This window comes from Vanellus vanellus (genome assembly GCF_965231255.1).
Source record: "Vanellus vanellus genome assembly, chromosome: 13".
Taxonomy (NCBI): domain Eukaryota; kingdom Metazoa; phylum Chordata; class Aves; order Charadriiformes; family Charadriidae; genus Vanellus; species Vanellus vanellus.
In genome coordinates, this window is record NC_138918.1 from 2,257,792 (window position 1) to 2,274,066 (window position 16,275).

The 16,275-nt window shown below is 53.5% G+C and overlaps 1 protein-coding gene across 1 annotated transcript in view; it reads right to left on the reverse strand.

The window, feature by feature from the left end:
• PDLIM4 (PDZ and LIM domain 4) overlaps window positions 1-13,699 on the reverse strand; it is a 56,145-nt gene extending 42,446 nt beyond the window's left edge. Inside the window, exon 1 of the mRNA XM_082489909.1 lies at window positions 13,550-13,699. Coding sequence (XP_082346035.1) covers window positions 13,550-13,642 — 93 coding nt within the window. The 5' untranslated portion in view covers window positions 13,643-13,699. The remainder of the gene's footprint in view (window positions 1-13,549) is intronic.
• Window positions 13,700-16,275: the final 2,576 nt, after the last annotated feature.

Below are 16,275 nucleotides of genomic sequence, written 5' to 3' on the forward strand. Positions count from 1 at the left end.
GCAGACAGCCTACTGCAAAACCAGCATCTCCATAAGGACAAGAATGCGATTTTAAATATAGTAATTTTTGCCGTAGAGTCTAGGCTTGGAGTGAGACATGCAGGAACGATGACCTTCTATTGTCACGTGGAAAAGAACAAATAAAAGAGGAGGGAGCAGGAGGGATGTGGGTGTCTCGTTCGAGCACCCATCAAGCTACGAGCAGCCAGCACCCACCCCCAGCAGCAATCGGCTCAGCCCCGAGTGCTCCTCCACCAGCCGAGGCCGGCTACTGCCCGCGGAGCTGCCGAGCAGCTGCCATCGCACACAAGCACATGCAAAAACCAAGTGGTTTTTCTGTCGAAGCGATAAACCTCATTCTGCGTATTAGTCCATTCTCCTCCAGGGTTATGGCCACGTAACGTATCGCCGTGGGTGTAAGGTCTCTCCAGGGCAGTGACACTACAGCCCAGCAGTACAGGGAGGCTTTGGGATGGAGTTTTTAGCAGAGGGGCCTCGGCTCTGCCGTGAGCAGGAACCGCAGTGTGCGACCTGAACAAAGCCTTCGTGAATTTGGGATGTGTTATGAACTCAAAAACACAGAAAAAAAAAACAAAACAACCCTGGAGGAACACTTAAACACGCTTAAAAACACTGCAAAGAAAACCCCACCGAAGCTCTCAGTTCTCGAAAGGGCCCTCCAAAGGCACTGAGGTTTGAGAACAGAATAAGTTTAAGAAAACCAGTGGTAAGCTTTTTTCTTTTTTTTTTTTTTTTTTTTAAGTTCTCCATCAGTGCTAAGAACCAACTGCTTTCAAATCAAGGTGGGATGAACACAGACCAAGACCAGATTGATGGATACGTAACTCGGGGTGGTGTAAGCGGTTTCCCCGGGGACCAGGACAGGTTGTGTCTCCCCACCGCACGCTGCTGTTCAACGGGCAACGCCGCGTCCCCGAAAGCAAAGCCCCAACTCTGTGGGGCCGAACACGGGCTCCGTCCCACGGCGCCTGCTGCGCCCTGCCCGTGCCGCGCTTGGTCTCGCCCACGCTGGGCGCCTGCCAGGAGCCGGGCTGTTTGTCGGCCTTTTCTCCAGCCAAGAGCTCAAGGAGGGCAATTATGCGCTAGCAAGGAGCCAGCCCCGTCCCTCACAGCCTGCTAACCCCCGGGGCTGCAGGGCCCTGGTATTTCGGGACCGGAGCAAGGTGCTGGTGGGGAATCCCGCGGGTGGCCGGGGCGGTCGGAGCCCTGGGCATGTCGGGGGGTCTCCCCCCCTGCAAGGCACCCAGCTCCCGGAGAGCTCTGCCTGTGCCACAGGGCGATGGCAACCTCGAGGCACGTTCAGAGCAGTCAAGTGTATGGCGCCGAGAGCCAAACCCACAGCAAACACCACAGGCTTAAAGAAACGTAAATATTTTTACTGAAGTTCCCCTAAAGGCTTTTCTTTCACAAGTAGACCAGAACCCTGCCTCATCAGCAGAAGTGGGGCCAGCAGGGCAAGGGAGGGGATTCTGCCCCTCTGCTCTGCTCTCATGAGACCCCACCTGCAGTGCTGCCTCCAGCTCTGGAGTCCCCAACATAAGAAGGACATGGACCTGCTGGAGCGTGTCCAGAGGAGAGCCACGAGGATGATCCGAGGGCTGGAGCACCTCTCCTGTGAGGAGAGGCTGAAGGAGTTGGGGCTGTTCAGCCTGGAGAAGAGAAGGCTCCGGGGAGATCTTATGGTGGCCTTCCAGTGCCTAAAGGGGGCCTACAGGAGAGCTGGGGAGGGACTTTTTACTGGGGCATGTAGCGATAGGATGAGGGGGAATGGCTTCAAACTGGAAGAGGGCAGGTTCAGATTGAACCTTAGGAAGAAGTTTTTCCCTGTGAGGGTGGTGCGGCACTGGCCCAGGTTGCCCAGAGAGGCTGTTGAGGCCCCATCCCTGGAGGTGTTCAAGGCCAGGCTGGACGTGGCCTTGGGCAACCTGGGCTGGGGGGAGGTGTCCCTGCCCAGGGCAGGGGGGTTGGAACTCCATGATCTTCAAGGTCCCTTCCAACCTAAACCATTCTATGATTCTGTGGTTCTATTTGGAAGTTCTGGGCTCCCAAAGCCACAACTTTATCCAGCAACGAAGCAGCACTGATGTGAACTCCCGGCCACCGGTTAACTCGCGCTGCTGGTCATTGGTGCACTGCACTTGATGGTATTTTCCCACCAACATAAAGCCAAACCCAACTGATGGAGTGTCGAGGAGAAGTTGCACACGACAGCTTAGCCAACCCCACAGCTCACCCACGAGAGGGGAAAAGAGCTTCTCTCTGCTCCTTTCCGCTTCCAGGTGCCATCCAGCCCTGGTGCTCAGCGGGGTTTTACGCACAGCCTGGGATGCAATCCGGCAGAGCCAAACCGTTTTCACGAATCAAAGCAGCTCAGAGTAATGGGTCCAGTGCGGTGGACCTGGGGCCAGGGCAGGGATGGAGTTAGCGGGTGGTGAGCTCTTCAGGAGATGGTGGAGCAGATCCCACGCAGCACTGTGTGCGGAACACCCACTGCCCACCGCCTGAGCGCTGCCGCACCTTCCGCGGGAAGGAACGGGAAGAGGACAAGGTACGTGCAGGACCAGTCAGCGTGCTGGGGAGGTCACCGGCACTCACGTTTTCACAGCTCCTTTTATGCCCATGGAAGCGCGTCCGCGTGTACTCTGCCCGAGGGGACTGCGCACGCACAGCACGGCGCCTGCTCCGGGAAGGCAGCATAAACACCCGTCATTTTAAGTGCTCTCCCAAAATTAAATAAAGCTAATAGAGACCGACGTTTGGCATTTAACCCCTCCACAAAAATAAGCAGCTGCTTCTTTGTTTCTCTCTCTCAAAAAATGCAGATGCATAAGAATATTTATGAACAGAAAATACTAAAAGAAACAAAAAAGTGCACAGCTAACAGCACCGTAACAGCGCGGCACGTGGGGGTTTGCAGAGCGTGTGCCCCCGGTAAGCAGCTCCCGGCCCTCGGCAGCGCGGAGAGCAGGCTCTGCCCGTGCACTGCGCCCGCCGAGTGTGTCTCCCGCAGGAATTCACTCCAGGAGGAAGCCAGGACATGGTTTTTTACCCCTCCTTTTCCAAAAAGCATATTATTCTCCCTAGTCCCCTCAGGACAAGTCTCATTTGTGACGCCTTTGTACATCCTCCGCATGGCACTGGGCTTCATAAAATTCTACAGTTCCAAGATCGGCACCTGTCTCAGTCCTTTTATATTATTCCAGCAAGAAAAGGAGAATTTTTGCATCCAGCTCTGGAGCCCCCAACATAGGAAAGACACGGAGCTGTCGGAGCGGGGCCAGAGGAGGCCCCGGAGCTGCTGGGAGGGCTGGAGCCCCTCTGCTGGGAGGACAGGCTGGGAGAGGTGGGGGGGTCAGCCTGGAGAAGAGAAGGCTCCGGGGAGACCTCCGAGCCCCTTCCAGTGCCTAAAGGGGCTCCAGGAGAGCTGGGGGGGGACTCTGGGTCAGGGAGGGGAGCCATGGGACGAGGGGGAACGGTTTTACACTGAAAGAGGGGGGATTTAGATGAGATATTAGGCAGAAATTCTCGGCTGTGGGGGCGGTGAGCCCCTGTCGCAGGGTGCCCCGAGCAGCTGTGGCTGCCCCATCCCTGGAGGTGTTCAAGGCCGGGTTGGACGGGGCTGGGAGCGACCTGGGCTGGGGGGAGGTGGCCCTCCAGGGCAGGGGGGGGACTGGATGATCTTTAAGGTCCCTTCCAACCCAAACCATTTTGTGATTCTAATTTTAAAGAAAGATACGCCAGCAAACAGCCCTTCTCTCACTTCCTCTGCCTCCTCTGTCACCACAGGAGGACCAGTCACAGTACTGCGACCATCACCCCCACACCGAGGATAATGAGGGGAAATGCGACCCACGGGCTGTAGCGCTGGACCCACACCCCACAGCTTAGTACCTCCTTTTGTATCTCCTAAGTCATCCACCAGTGAACTAAATCTGCACAATTACAAACCAGTTTTTTAAAGTAACTTTTCCCAATTATTTCCCCAAGATCACCACCCTCTCCTCTCCTCTCCTCTCCTCTCCTCTCCTCTCCTCTCCTCCCTCTCTCTCCTCTCCTCTCCTCTCCTCTCCTCTCCTCTCCTCTCCTCTCCTCTCCTCTCCTCTCCTCTCCTCTCCTCTCCTCTCCTCTCCTCTCCTCTCCTCTTCTCCAGGGAGACCAGGACCACCAGCAGCCCCCTCCCCAGCCAAGCACATACTCTGATGCTGTGGAACAGACTGGAAAACCCCCAACGCCAGCAGCGGCTATCTTATCCAGCCGCCGGAGCCTCGTTAGGATTTACGGAGTGCTAGCACTGAAATAAATAAAGCCCATTAAGGCAACTGTTGTCCTACGCCGGTTGGTGTCGGACAATCTCAGTTATCAAGCAAGATTATTCCCAGTGAGAGGAGTTTACTCTGGAAACGCACACAGCCCCCGTCACATCACCCGTGTCAGCACCCAAGGACAACGGAGCTGGGGACACGGGGCTGGGGGCGCCGTTCCTCCTCGCGGCCTGTACGGCTCTCGGCACAGCCATCGGAGAGAAGAACTTGGTATTTCTTTTCCCAGCAGTTTTTACTCGGATTAGGAAAAGGCACCCATTCAGACCAATCACACCTACGTAATAAAGGCAGTTTTCTCTCTTCCAGATCTCCTTAACTTTTTACTCGTAAGCAAAAAAGCAAGTGTAACAAAACACAATGCGTGCCACCAGTGAATGAAGCCATCTTCCCAGAACCGAACGGGTTAAAGCGTGCAGTCCCATACAAGCCCACACAGACCACACCACTCTTCCCTTAAATCAATGGTAGTTTGTTACAGGCCAGTCTGGGGAAAATGTCTGTTCTGCAAGCGCGATCAAAAGGGCCTGATTAAAGCCTTCGAGAGGCTTTCAAGATAGCGTGACAGAATTCTCAGCTTTTAAACAAAGCAAGCCTGTTCTATTATCAGGAAGCGTGCTACGAGGCAGCAGATGATCTTACGGTAGCAATGTCTTTGAAAACAGGAAGAACCCAGAGTTAAACGACTAACTAACGAAGATAAATTCCCCAAATCCTTTAAGCATTCTTTCCAGGGATCCTCTTCAGCTTTTCAAAGCATCGCGCCTGGAACTCACACACATTCCTCGCCGATCCATTTGCATTTTTTTAATTGCTTATATAAAAGTTCAACTTATTAAGACATTATTTAACTATGCTGCACAGCCCAGTAAATGAAGAGCACTGTTTATGTAACGTGAATTCATTTAACTACTGAAGAAAACAAGATGAAACTTAAGAGCATAAAAGGGAAGGAACCCGAGTATGAGTGTTATAAAAGGCAAGACACTTGAAAATCCTTTTGAATCCAAGTACTGATGGATCCAGATCCAAATTTAGAATCAGATTTGTCGTGTAGATCCTAATCCAGCTGAAGGGCTGAGGCTTCTGTACAAAGAACAGGTTGAAAATCCATGAAATTGGATATGAATTTTAGAGCAACCAACCACATAACCCGAGTGCAAACCTCAAAGAGCTGACTGAGAAGGGCACCGGTCGTTCAGACACTCACATCTGGCTAATTTTGCTGAAAGCTTGCCTTGCTCAGCCCATGGGCACCCAGAACTCCACCAGCACTCAGACTGGGAGCAGTTCACGGTTCTCAGGAGCCCTCTTACCCCTTCCTTTAAGGAGGAGTTGCAGATGCACTGCTCTGCTACACAGAATCGCAGAGTGGTTTGGGTTGGAAGGGACCATGAAGACCATCCAATCCCACCCCCTGCCCTGGACAGGGCCACCCCCCCCCAGCCCAGGTCGCTCCCAGCCCCGTCCAACCCGGCCTTGAACCCCTCCAGGGATGGGGCAGCCACAGCTGCTGGGGGCACCCTGCGCCTGGGGCTCACCGCCCCCACAGCCGAGAATTTCTGCCTAATGTCTCATCTCAATCTGCACTCTTCCAGTTTAGAATGATCCACTCTTAACCACTACATCTGCTATTACTCTTAAATCTGCTTTATACTCGCTGTGCCCTGCTGAGGAGCCGGGCCCGGGTGGGACCGCCTGCCCGGGGGACACCACCTAACCCTTCACGTCGGTGTGCCCGGAGCATCACTGCAGTCCCTCAGACACTGCACCATCGCGTGCGCCACTCGGCAAACTGGAGTCAGCAGCATCAGCGAAGGTGTTTATGATCGTAACCGGTCCATCTCCATTAGATGTTCAGTGCCCAGCCCCCCCGTGAAGCCTCCCCTTCTCAGACACCTCACAGCAAGAGAAGGGCTTCCTAAATCCCTGCTCGGGGAAAGCACCGGGCGCTTTGCAGAAGGCATGCAGGAGCTGCTTGGAGGTCTCCCTTCCAACCCATGGCCTCCTCCGCCAGGAAGGTGGGGGGATGCTCTCTTTCCTCCCCAAAAGAAAGCAGCAACAGAGGTACCTCCAAACAGAAGAAAATTCTCCAACACAGAGTTTGGATTCAGGTGGTGAGCAGACCCGAAGCTTCGCTCCCGTGAAACGGGCAGGCGTTAATCTCGCACAGATCCCAGGGACTCGCGCCTTTGCAACGCGGCGGCTTTCTCCCAGTTTAATTGCAAACGCTCCGTACTTTGCAGGGTTTACGGTCTTTTGTACCCGAAGCTTTACATGCGCTAAAGGCTTCCGGGGAGCGTTCGGTGGCTTATGGTGAATGACGGCATTCAGACCCGGCGTCCTGCAGACCTCCGGGCTGAGCTGCTGCTCCGCGGTGCCCGCTCTTCAGCGGTCCTGGATTTAACTGTTCGAGACATTTTCTCTTCTAGCTGTGCACTGCCCGTATCGGATAATTAAGGATAATTACTTTAAATAATCTTCTTTAACCTGGTATATGTTGCTTTCTGAGGCTCGTACCGCAAAACGTCGTTTGCACGTAATCTGCTATCGGTCCACACGACGCCTAAAGCTCCTCAAGGTTTAATGGGTGTGAATTTGGGTTGCTCTGCTTGGCAAGAAAGATTGCGTGCGGCATGGACTTTGTGGCGTCTTTATGATGTTTGGAAAATTCATTGGCTGAAATACCCTTGCACAGCATATTTTTTTTAAAAAAAAATAAAAATAGAGCTCTGTTGTCCCTGGTGAGAAAGCGGGGTTTATTTCAGGTCTCTGCTGGCTGGAAAAGCTCCCCGAATGCCACACCGCAGCCCAACGTTTTTGCAATCGCACCACGTAACCCGATGAGTCCCGGGTCTGCTCGACGTTTTTGCCTAAGTCCTGGAGTAGAAAGCAAACACCACCTTATCTCGCAGGGCTCGGGGCACGCGTGGCGCTAACGGCGCGTCGGAACGCACCCCCCGGGCCGGCCCTGGCCGGAGAGGCGGTGGTCTGCTCGGGTACGCATCCACCGCCGCCGCCCCTCAGCAAATCAAGCAGAGGGTTTTCTGCGAACATGTTGTTTGGTTTAGCTTTTTTTTTTTTTTTTTTTTTTTTTTTTTATCAACACTACCAGATCTTGAGAGATCTGCTGTTTTCTTTCGCGCTTTAGCACCTGCGGTCACAGCTGACTTAAAAAACCAGAAACATTTTCACTAAGTGTTTGGGTACCTAAGAACCACGAGTCAGTGCATTTTAAGAGCGCAGAAATCAAACAATACATTACGTTAGAAATACTGTGTTTAAGAGGACTTGTGCCTTCTAGGATTTGCCATGTGACTCCTGAGGACCTGTGGTATGCATTTTCCCCCAAGCTACAAAAAAAAAAAACCTATTAAATTGCAATACGCTGCACTAATTCCACACAATCCATAATGGCATATTTGTATTAAAATTAAAGGACCGGGATTATCACCATCTATCGTGCTATACGGCAACAAAAAGTTTAAGAAAAAAAGAATAACGCCACCTATTTCCCTTGTGTGCTTCCTACAATTACAGGGCCACGGCAGCAAGTCTGCTATCAAACTTCATTCTCTTTTATCCCCGTATGAAGCAGGATACAACCCCGCACTTTTCCAAAGTGCCTCTGAATACCTGTCCCAACAGGCAATCTTTCAATCTTCAAGAAGTTAGAAAATTGGCATCACCGTCATTTAAAAGGAAAAAACCAAACCAAACCAAACCCCAACAAACCCCCAAACCACAAAAACGCCATCCCCACCTCTAAATCCCCCTGTCGCGCGGAGCCCCTTCTGCTTTGTTCGCCCTGGCAGAGGCCCGCAGTGCTTTTAAGGGTGTGTTGGGTTTATTTTGCTAAACTCGCCCCAAGGTCAGACCTTGCCTGAATGGCCCTACATGAATCATTCTTTCCGCCCGCTTTCCCACTCCAGATTATCAGAGTGCTTGATTACGGTAATTAGCGTTAGGCTTTCATTCCAGCATATTCTACCATTACTGTCTCCCAAACCAGCACAAGCCTTTATTCTTCTCTTTCAGTTATTAAATAAAGCCTCAGTGATAAAATAACTTCAGCAGCAAATACGTATTTGTTACACACTTTCGTTAGCTCTTCTCTGCCGTTCAGATTAACTGTGAAGTGCCCCCACAGCTCCCAGCGCAACCTCCCAGATCTCCCCAGACCTTACAAGCAGCAATCGTCGGAAGAACGATGAGAACAAAACAGAGCGCCAGGCAAAACTATTTCCTTCCACTTAAAACCCTCAGCCCGCTGGAACTCTTAGGTTATAACAATACGCCCCCAGACGAGAGACAGCGCGCACCACTCAGCTCTACGCAGGCAATAAAACCACCACAGGTCAGCAGAGACCAGGCGGGGTCCCAGCTTTAGGATTCACCAACACAAAGCAAAGTTTGGGGGCTCTACACAAAGTGCATCATTTCCATTTACTAAACAATCAGAGACGTACAAGTCACATGGAAAAACACACACACAAAAAAAAAACCCTTACGGAAAGCAAAAGCCCCATTCCCTCTGTTGGCATCGGTGGTTCTTGCCTTCTCCGCCAACTCAGGCGGAGTTCCCGCGGCAGCCAAACCCGGCGCCGGCAGCGCCCAGCCGAGCCCCGCCACCCCCGAGCCGCGGCAGGACAAGCCTCGCAGGCCACCCCAGAAGCTCTTGTCCGCCTGGGTACTCTCTGCGCCCCGGTGGGATCGCAGCACCGCGCTCGGGCGTTCGCTGGCTGTCCCCATAGAGTCAACAAGACAACTTTTACTGGAATTCCTCCCTCGGCAGAATTCCTTCTCGGGTATCCTAACCTTTAACAGGACGTGTATTTGCTCAAATACAAAAGCTACTTAAGTTTAAAAGCCAACCTTAACTCAAACAATACCTGGATAATGGATTGCAGACCAATTATTTCTCACCCTTCTTGTGTTACCGTTCCAAGCCAACACTGAGAAATGCATTTCTGCTGCTCCGCTGGAGACCAGCGGGTAAACCGATGTTGACACCGGCAGATAAAGGAAAAACGGTAGTAAAAACTTCTTCTAAAATACTGGAATCAGTCCATTTCTGAATTATCTGTTTAGCCAAGTAATTTATCTATGACTCTAAAAGCAGCAAGTGCTTGGATTAGCACCGGCAGAGTTGGGTAGGTGACGCCACCGACTGCTCTAGGAGCCGGACGAGCCAGTTCGGGTGATTAAACGCATTCGGCTCCTCTAGTTACGCTAATGACTGATTATCTTTTAATCCCAGGCAAGGGGTAGATCAACTGTGATCCCACACAGAACCGCAGCACTCACTGATGTGGTTACAAGCACAACACTGGGAGCAGCTGAGTAAGTCATTCCATCCCCGGCCCCGAGCTCTGGTTTCGCTGGTCAAAGGCAACGCTGTCCCCGCAGTGAGCCCCTTTCCCACCGAGGCCAAACAGCGTCCAGTTGTCAACCCGGGGAAAAGCAGCTGTCAGCTACCAGCAGCTTCATTAAGTCTTAAAAGCACTTTCTATCAAGTCATTAAGGCCAACTCTAAGCAGATGTTTGGGGTCATTCCCTTACCCCCACCACCAGGAGGAGGAACCATCAATTACACGACGCCCGGCGTTAGCTAACTGTAACTGGGGGGATAAAACGGGCTGGGTTTCCCCCCCAGTGCCCAGCCTTGGGCCACAACTCCCTCCCCGGCGCTGCGCTGACAGCGCACCGGCATCACCCCAAACCAGCCCGGCAAACTCCAGCCCCGCACGCCTGGGTCCCCCAGAAAATGCAAGAAGAAACAGGGGGTGGGGGTGGGGGAAAAAAAAAATTAAAAAAAAAAAAAGTGAGGTACGCCAGCCACATGAGAACGATGCCCTAAGCGCACCCTTCTGTGTTTACATTTCTCTTTCCTTATCTTTAATGGTGAAGAACGGAGCGCCCGGACTCCGGGCTGGCCTCTGCCGGGCAGCGCTCCGCACCAGCCGCTCCCAGGCACCCGCGCAACCGCTTCTTTGCCACTTGTCACTTAAGATTGACCAAACCACAGAGGGAAGTGACCTGCTTTCAGGAAAAATTGATCATTCCTTGATTTCGTGAGCATATCTGAAGCAGCTGCAAGGGATGGGCTCCGCACCATCGGCTGCGCCTCACAAACGCCGCGACCTCGCAGGGGGCTAACGCCGTCCCGCAGAGTGAGACGAAGCCCGTTCCAAAGCCTGTGCGATCTTTATTTTCCTTGTTGCCAAATCCGTATGTTTTTCAAGTTTATCCCTTGACAATACGCTCACGAGTCACCTTTGGGGACCACCTCCAGCGTTCCTCCCTGCCCCACGCCGGCACCCCTCCCTGCCGGCGCTCAGCCCCACCACGGTGCGTCCCGCTGGGCTCTGCCCGGTCTGGCAGCTCCAATCGCACCGACGCTTCGTTATTTCCCCTCTAGCAGCGACACTCGGCCTTCAGGTCCCACAAACGCAACATTAAGGAACTCTGTCTCTGCTTAACCCAGAGCAACGACACTCGGAGAGGCTTTGGAGAAGAAGCTGTGCCCTTCCAGGGTCCCCCCAGCAGACAGCAAAGCATCGCTCGCTGTCGCTCCTGGGGCAGCGACACATCTCCGCACTCTTTCAGCTCCTGAGAGGTGTGGGAAGAAACTGTTCCCGGCAGTAGCGTAGCAAAGAGTAGAGAAAACCAACCTATTAATGACCGAATAATTTTTTTTCGACCCCTACCCAGACGAGTTTGTGTTTTATCCACGGCAGCCAGCCGCCGGCACCCACGCCTGACTGCGGGTGCCTTTTGGATGCTGCAAATCCCAAACTTACAACCTCTGAATTCCCAGCACAGCCAGTCCAGGCGGGATGCTCGCAGAGCTGTACGGCCCAAACACCTCGTGGCACGTCGGTCCTCAGCCCCCCTCGGGCACAAAAGCGGGGTGCGGCGACCCCGCATCCCTCGGGCAGCGCATCCCACCCGGAGCATGCCGGCATCCCGTGCTCGCAGCCCGATGCGGGAGTCCCGGAGTCTGGTTCTGCCTCCCGGCAGAATTTCTCCTTTTCAAAATATGTTTGTAATTTCATGGCATCTTAATATAAACCAAATAAAATAAAATAAAAGAGCACTTTGAAGGCAGCAGAACTCAGCCAAAAGCTTCAACAATTAGGCTACAGCTGAGGCTCCCTCCCTCCTGCAGCGACCCAGCCCGGGCAGGGGGGGAGCGCCCAGCCCCCTCCCCCGGATTTCAAGCTGGAAAGGACAGATTTACTGGTTAGACAATTAGTTTAATTGTCTAACTAGACAATTACAGAGAAAAAGTGAATATGGCACCGCACCAGCCACACTCAGTCCCCTGCAAAGAGGCAGGGCTGCACAGACCCACCGCCGAGCAAAGCCCTGGGGAGCCCCCCAGCAGCCCCCCCCCCCCCCGCACCCCCATTCTTCCCCAGTTTTAACATATTTCGGGTACTATTTGCAAAGCCAGTGAGTTCTCTTCTTGTGTTAAGAGACTAGAGCCCGAGCAGAGCACCCTGCACCCATACTGGTGTTCCCAGGGAGTTGCCGATCCCCCCGCGGGAGCAGCCGTTAGCGCACGGCACATGGGAGCATCGTCCCGCTCTTCAGCGGGAGCAGAATTTAAAAAGGATCTAATTTAAAAGGCTGCCACGCTCACGAACACGGAATAACACCCGACCACTGCTACTGGTGTTACAGCTCCTTGTGATAAGAAGCAAGACTGGCCTGATGAGAATCACCCTCGCACCTCCCAGGTTTGCCGAATCAAACGAGGAATTTGGCAAGCCACCTGCCTCGGCGAAAGCAGACTTTGTTTTTTCTTGTTTAATGTTAAACCAAACTTTTTTCAAAGAAACAGGAAAACACGCTCCCCTCCGCTAAATTACAACGTTCCTTTCCACAACAGGAACGTTTTTACAGTGACCGAGAGGCGATTGTGTGTTTTGTTGGGACACACCCCACAGCGCTGGGGGAGAAGGAGGACTTCTCCGCGCCCCCGAGGCACAGGCTGAGCCCCGAAAGCCGAGTGCCCCCCGGCAGCGCAGACACCCCGGCTGCCTGCGGACGCCGCCAGCACGGCTGGTCCCCCCCGCTGCTGCTCCCTCCACCGCCCTGGCTTTTCCCGAACCAGGGTTTCCCTCCTCTCTCCATCCCTCTCCTCCTGCTACTCTTCCAAAAAAGCTGGAACACTCGGTACAGGACAGTCCAAAGTAAAACCAGAGATGCAAAGCCGTGTAATAGGCCCATCTGAACTCAAATACACCCCAAACCTCTTTAAAACACGCTCTCTTCCATAATTATTCCTTTAAAACTCAGCGTACGCGTTTTCCCTTTTCTGTCACAGCTTTGGCAGATGAATGAAAAGACGGCGAACAGCTTGCATGCGTTACCACAACATTTTTAAGTTCGAGCTCTCTTCAAAGCCCTCCAACACTCGCAGTGTTTGCTCAGGCGCCCCAGCAGCTTCCCCGGGAGAGCTCGGCAATCCCACACCCCCTCAACGCGGCAGGGCAGCCTCGGGTGTCCCGGCCCTTTCCCGGGGCAGCCCCACGGCCACGGAAACGCCCGGTGCCCGCGGGAAGGTGCCCAACTCGGGCACAGCACCTCATCCATCGCTCCACCTCGCTGCGCTCCTTCCTGCACCGGGGTCGGGGGGGGGACGGTTTGTTTTCACATATAGCTACGCACAAAGCCTATTTCAAGCTAGCCGCCGCGTCTTAGCAAAGAAGTTTCCAGAATACATCTTTGTGAGGTTAAAGCACAAGTGTGAGCGCACTTAGTAATTACTACCAGCCCACAGGGACCCCATAACGCAGCAGTCTGCGCGGAGGCACTTCTCGCTGGCTTTATTCCTGCCTTTCCCCCCCCACCCCCCCCCAAAAAAGAACCCCTCAACAGCCTGTGAACTCGGTCCAGGGCACGAGTCCAACCGAGCCCTCCGCTGCGCTGAGCGCTAAAAGCTTTGAAAGCCGATCTTTAGGATTTAACACCCAAAACAATAAATAAAGCCCGGAGAATGCTCTCTCAGGCATAACACAGGCTGAAACGGCGCTGCGCTCAGAGGGGAAAAAAAAAAAACCTTTCTTGCGTGTATTCGTGCGGGTCTGTGCAATAATAGGGTAATTTAAAAGACCCCAAACGCTGCTGCCCGCCGGCCCCAGCGGGGACCAGCCGCCCCATCCCGGTCCCGTCCCCGCTCCGCTCCCCCCCGGGCTCACCCTGGAGATGGTCAGCGGAGCGCTGAAGTCTTTGCCGCCCACCAAGCGAAAACCCCACGGGGAAGGACCACGCAGGACCACCGAGTGGGACATAGCGAGGGCGGTTGGGGGGGGGAGCGGGGAGGGGGGCTCCCTGCCCGCTGCGGCTCCGGCTCCCACTCGCGACCGCGACGCGAATCACTTCGCGCCGCTCCGAAACGCCGGGACGGGTCGATCCCGCCTCCCCGCCACGCCCCGTAGCGGGGCGTGGCGGGAAGGCGGGATCGACCCGTCCCGGTCGCTGGAGGGGGGGAGATTTATCACGGATTGTCCCCCGGACGTTTTTACCGGTGGGTTTGGGAGCGACGGTTCGCGGGAGGGAAGTGCGCGTTGGGTGCGCTGACTGCGCCTTCATCCCCCCGGGGTGGAAGGAAAATGATGTAATAGGTCGGTAAACGTGTGGTAGCGACTGGTTTGTTCGTCGCAAGCGGTATGTTTGAAGGAGAAAAGAGGAAAAATGTTAAGAAAAGTTGTCAGGGTGGGTTTAAAGCAGTTTGGGAATCCTTCATGGTTATCACTTGGCCAAAAGAGAAACTTGCAAGAAAATATTCAGGTTGAGTTTAAAGCAGTTTGGGAATCCTTCATGGTTATCCCTTGGCCAAAAGAGAAACTTGCAAGAAAACACTGATGTTGGGTTTAAAGAAGTTTGGGAATCCTTCATGGTTATCCCTTGGCCAAAAGAGAAACTTGCAAGAAAATATTCAGGTTGAGTTCAAAGCAATTTGGGAATCCTTCATGGTTATCCCTTGGCCAAAAGATAAGCTTCCAGCAAAATAGGTTGGGTTTAAACCAGTTTGGGAGTCCTTCATGGGTATCGCTCGGCCAAAAGAGAAACTTGCAAGAACATACTCAGGTTGGGTTTAAAGCAGCCTTGAGAAAAGAACTCTCCGGTGAGAACTTATCATCACATCCCAGCATTTAAAGGGTGGCTACAAAGAAGATGGAGAGTCCCTTTTTACCAGGAGTCACATTGAAAGGACAAGGGGTAACGGGTACAAGTTACTCCTGGGGAGATTCCGATTGGACACAAGAGGAAAATTTTTCACAATGAGATCAATCAGCCGTTGGAATTATCGCCTCAGGGAAGTGGTGGATTCCCCATCATGGGACGCTTTTAAGATCCAGCTGGACGGGGTGCTGGGCTATCTTGTCTAGACCGTGCTTTTGCCAAGAAGGGTTGGACCAGATGAACCTCGAGGTCCCTTCCAACCTGGTATGCTCTGATGCTATGAGTCAGTGTGGGAGTCACTTGGCCAATGCTCCCCAGCACCACTGTGCCTTTGCAGGGGTCTCTGGGGCAGCACCAGGCACCGCAGAGCACCCCTGCTTCCTGCTGGCACAGCAAATCGCTGACCCTTGGAGCACCCAGAAGATGTCCACGCTGCAGGGGGTGTTTAACGTGATGGCTTACGGGTGTATGGCGGTCGCTTGGAGGTGGGATGGGTGGGGAGCACAGCTGCTCAGCGTCTCCCCCAAAAGCTGAGAGCAAATCTCAAAACGGCTGTGAACCTCCCTCTCTTGCTGGAAAGGGTTGGGCTGGAATATCCCACTTCAAAAAAGGACCTAACAAAGGATTCTTTGTTTGAAAAGTCCAGTTTCATCAAGTACCTTCTTGTTGCCCGGTTGCTGTGAGTTTGATTTATGTGCTATTTGCTGTGAAGTCCTTTTGCATGCGGGTGCTCGTGACATGGGAGGGTTCGTGTGACCGTCCCACCACCGTGCCCGTCTCACCCGGGAGGCGGCTTTGGTGCGGGGCAGGGGTGGGAGCTGAGATTTCGCGACACGCTCCCGAGCTCTGCTGCAGCCATGTGATTTAGCGACGCGAATACAGCGAGCGCACTGCGTCAGGAACCCAAAACACAATAACCTTTGTTTGCTTTGCTCGAGAGGTACCTGCAGAGGAGCGGTTCAGGCGCAGCGGGTCCCAGCAGAGCCTTCGCCCGGCCTCTTTGTCCCACGCGCGCGCATGCCTCCACGGAGGGAGGCTGTAAAAGCTGACTTTTGTCTGTGCAACGGGGGATGAATCATACCTCCTCATTCCTGCATGATATCACCGAGCCTGCAGCAGTCTGGGAGTAGGCTGGCCTGAGGTTTCCCCGCTCGCGTTAGAAAATCTACCCGGCCAAACACCGAAATTTGTCTCGCTGGAGGACTGGTTTCTCTCCTACCTTCCCCGCTCTCGCTGTTTGGCGACGAGGAGCAGTTTCCCACAGGACTGAGTTAAATATGAGCGCAAACGCGGTGTGGCAGCACGGGCACCTCCTTCCTCTTAGGAGGGAAAAGAAAAAAAAAATATTCTTTCTGTAAAAGTTTGCTGGAGAGTAGCAGCAATAAAAGCAAAGAAAAGGGGAAAAGCAGAGAAAAAAAAGGGAGGCTGCAGATCTGAGGAGTCCAATGTTTTCTGCTGGCGGTCACCGGGGCTTCATTACCGGGGTGGTTTCTAAATTGCAGGCAGGCTGAGAGCGGCCGGCTCTGCCGCGCAGCAAACCGTCGGGGGGTTCAAAGTAATTCGCTGGCGTAGGAAATAGCTGATCAAAACGCAGAAATACCCACTCTTAAAGTATCCCTTTCAAAAGCCGATGGGAAAGCCGCTGGCTCCGGGGCACCTTCTCTTCAAGGCCCTTTGAATGCTCAGCCTACGTTACCCCTCATGTAATTTAAAGCTCGTCGAAGACTTAACCCAAGTA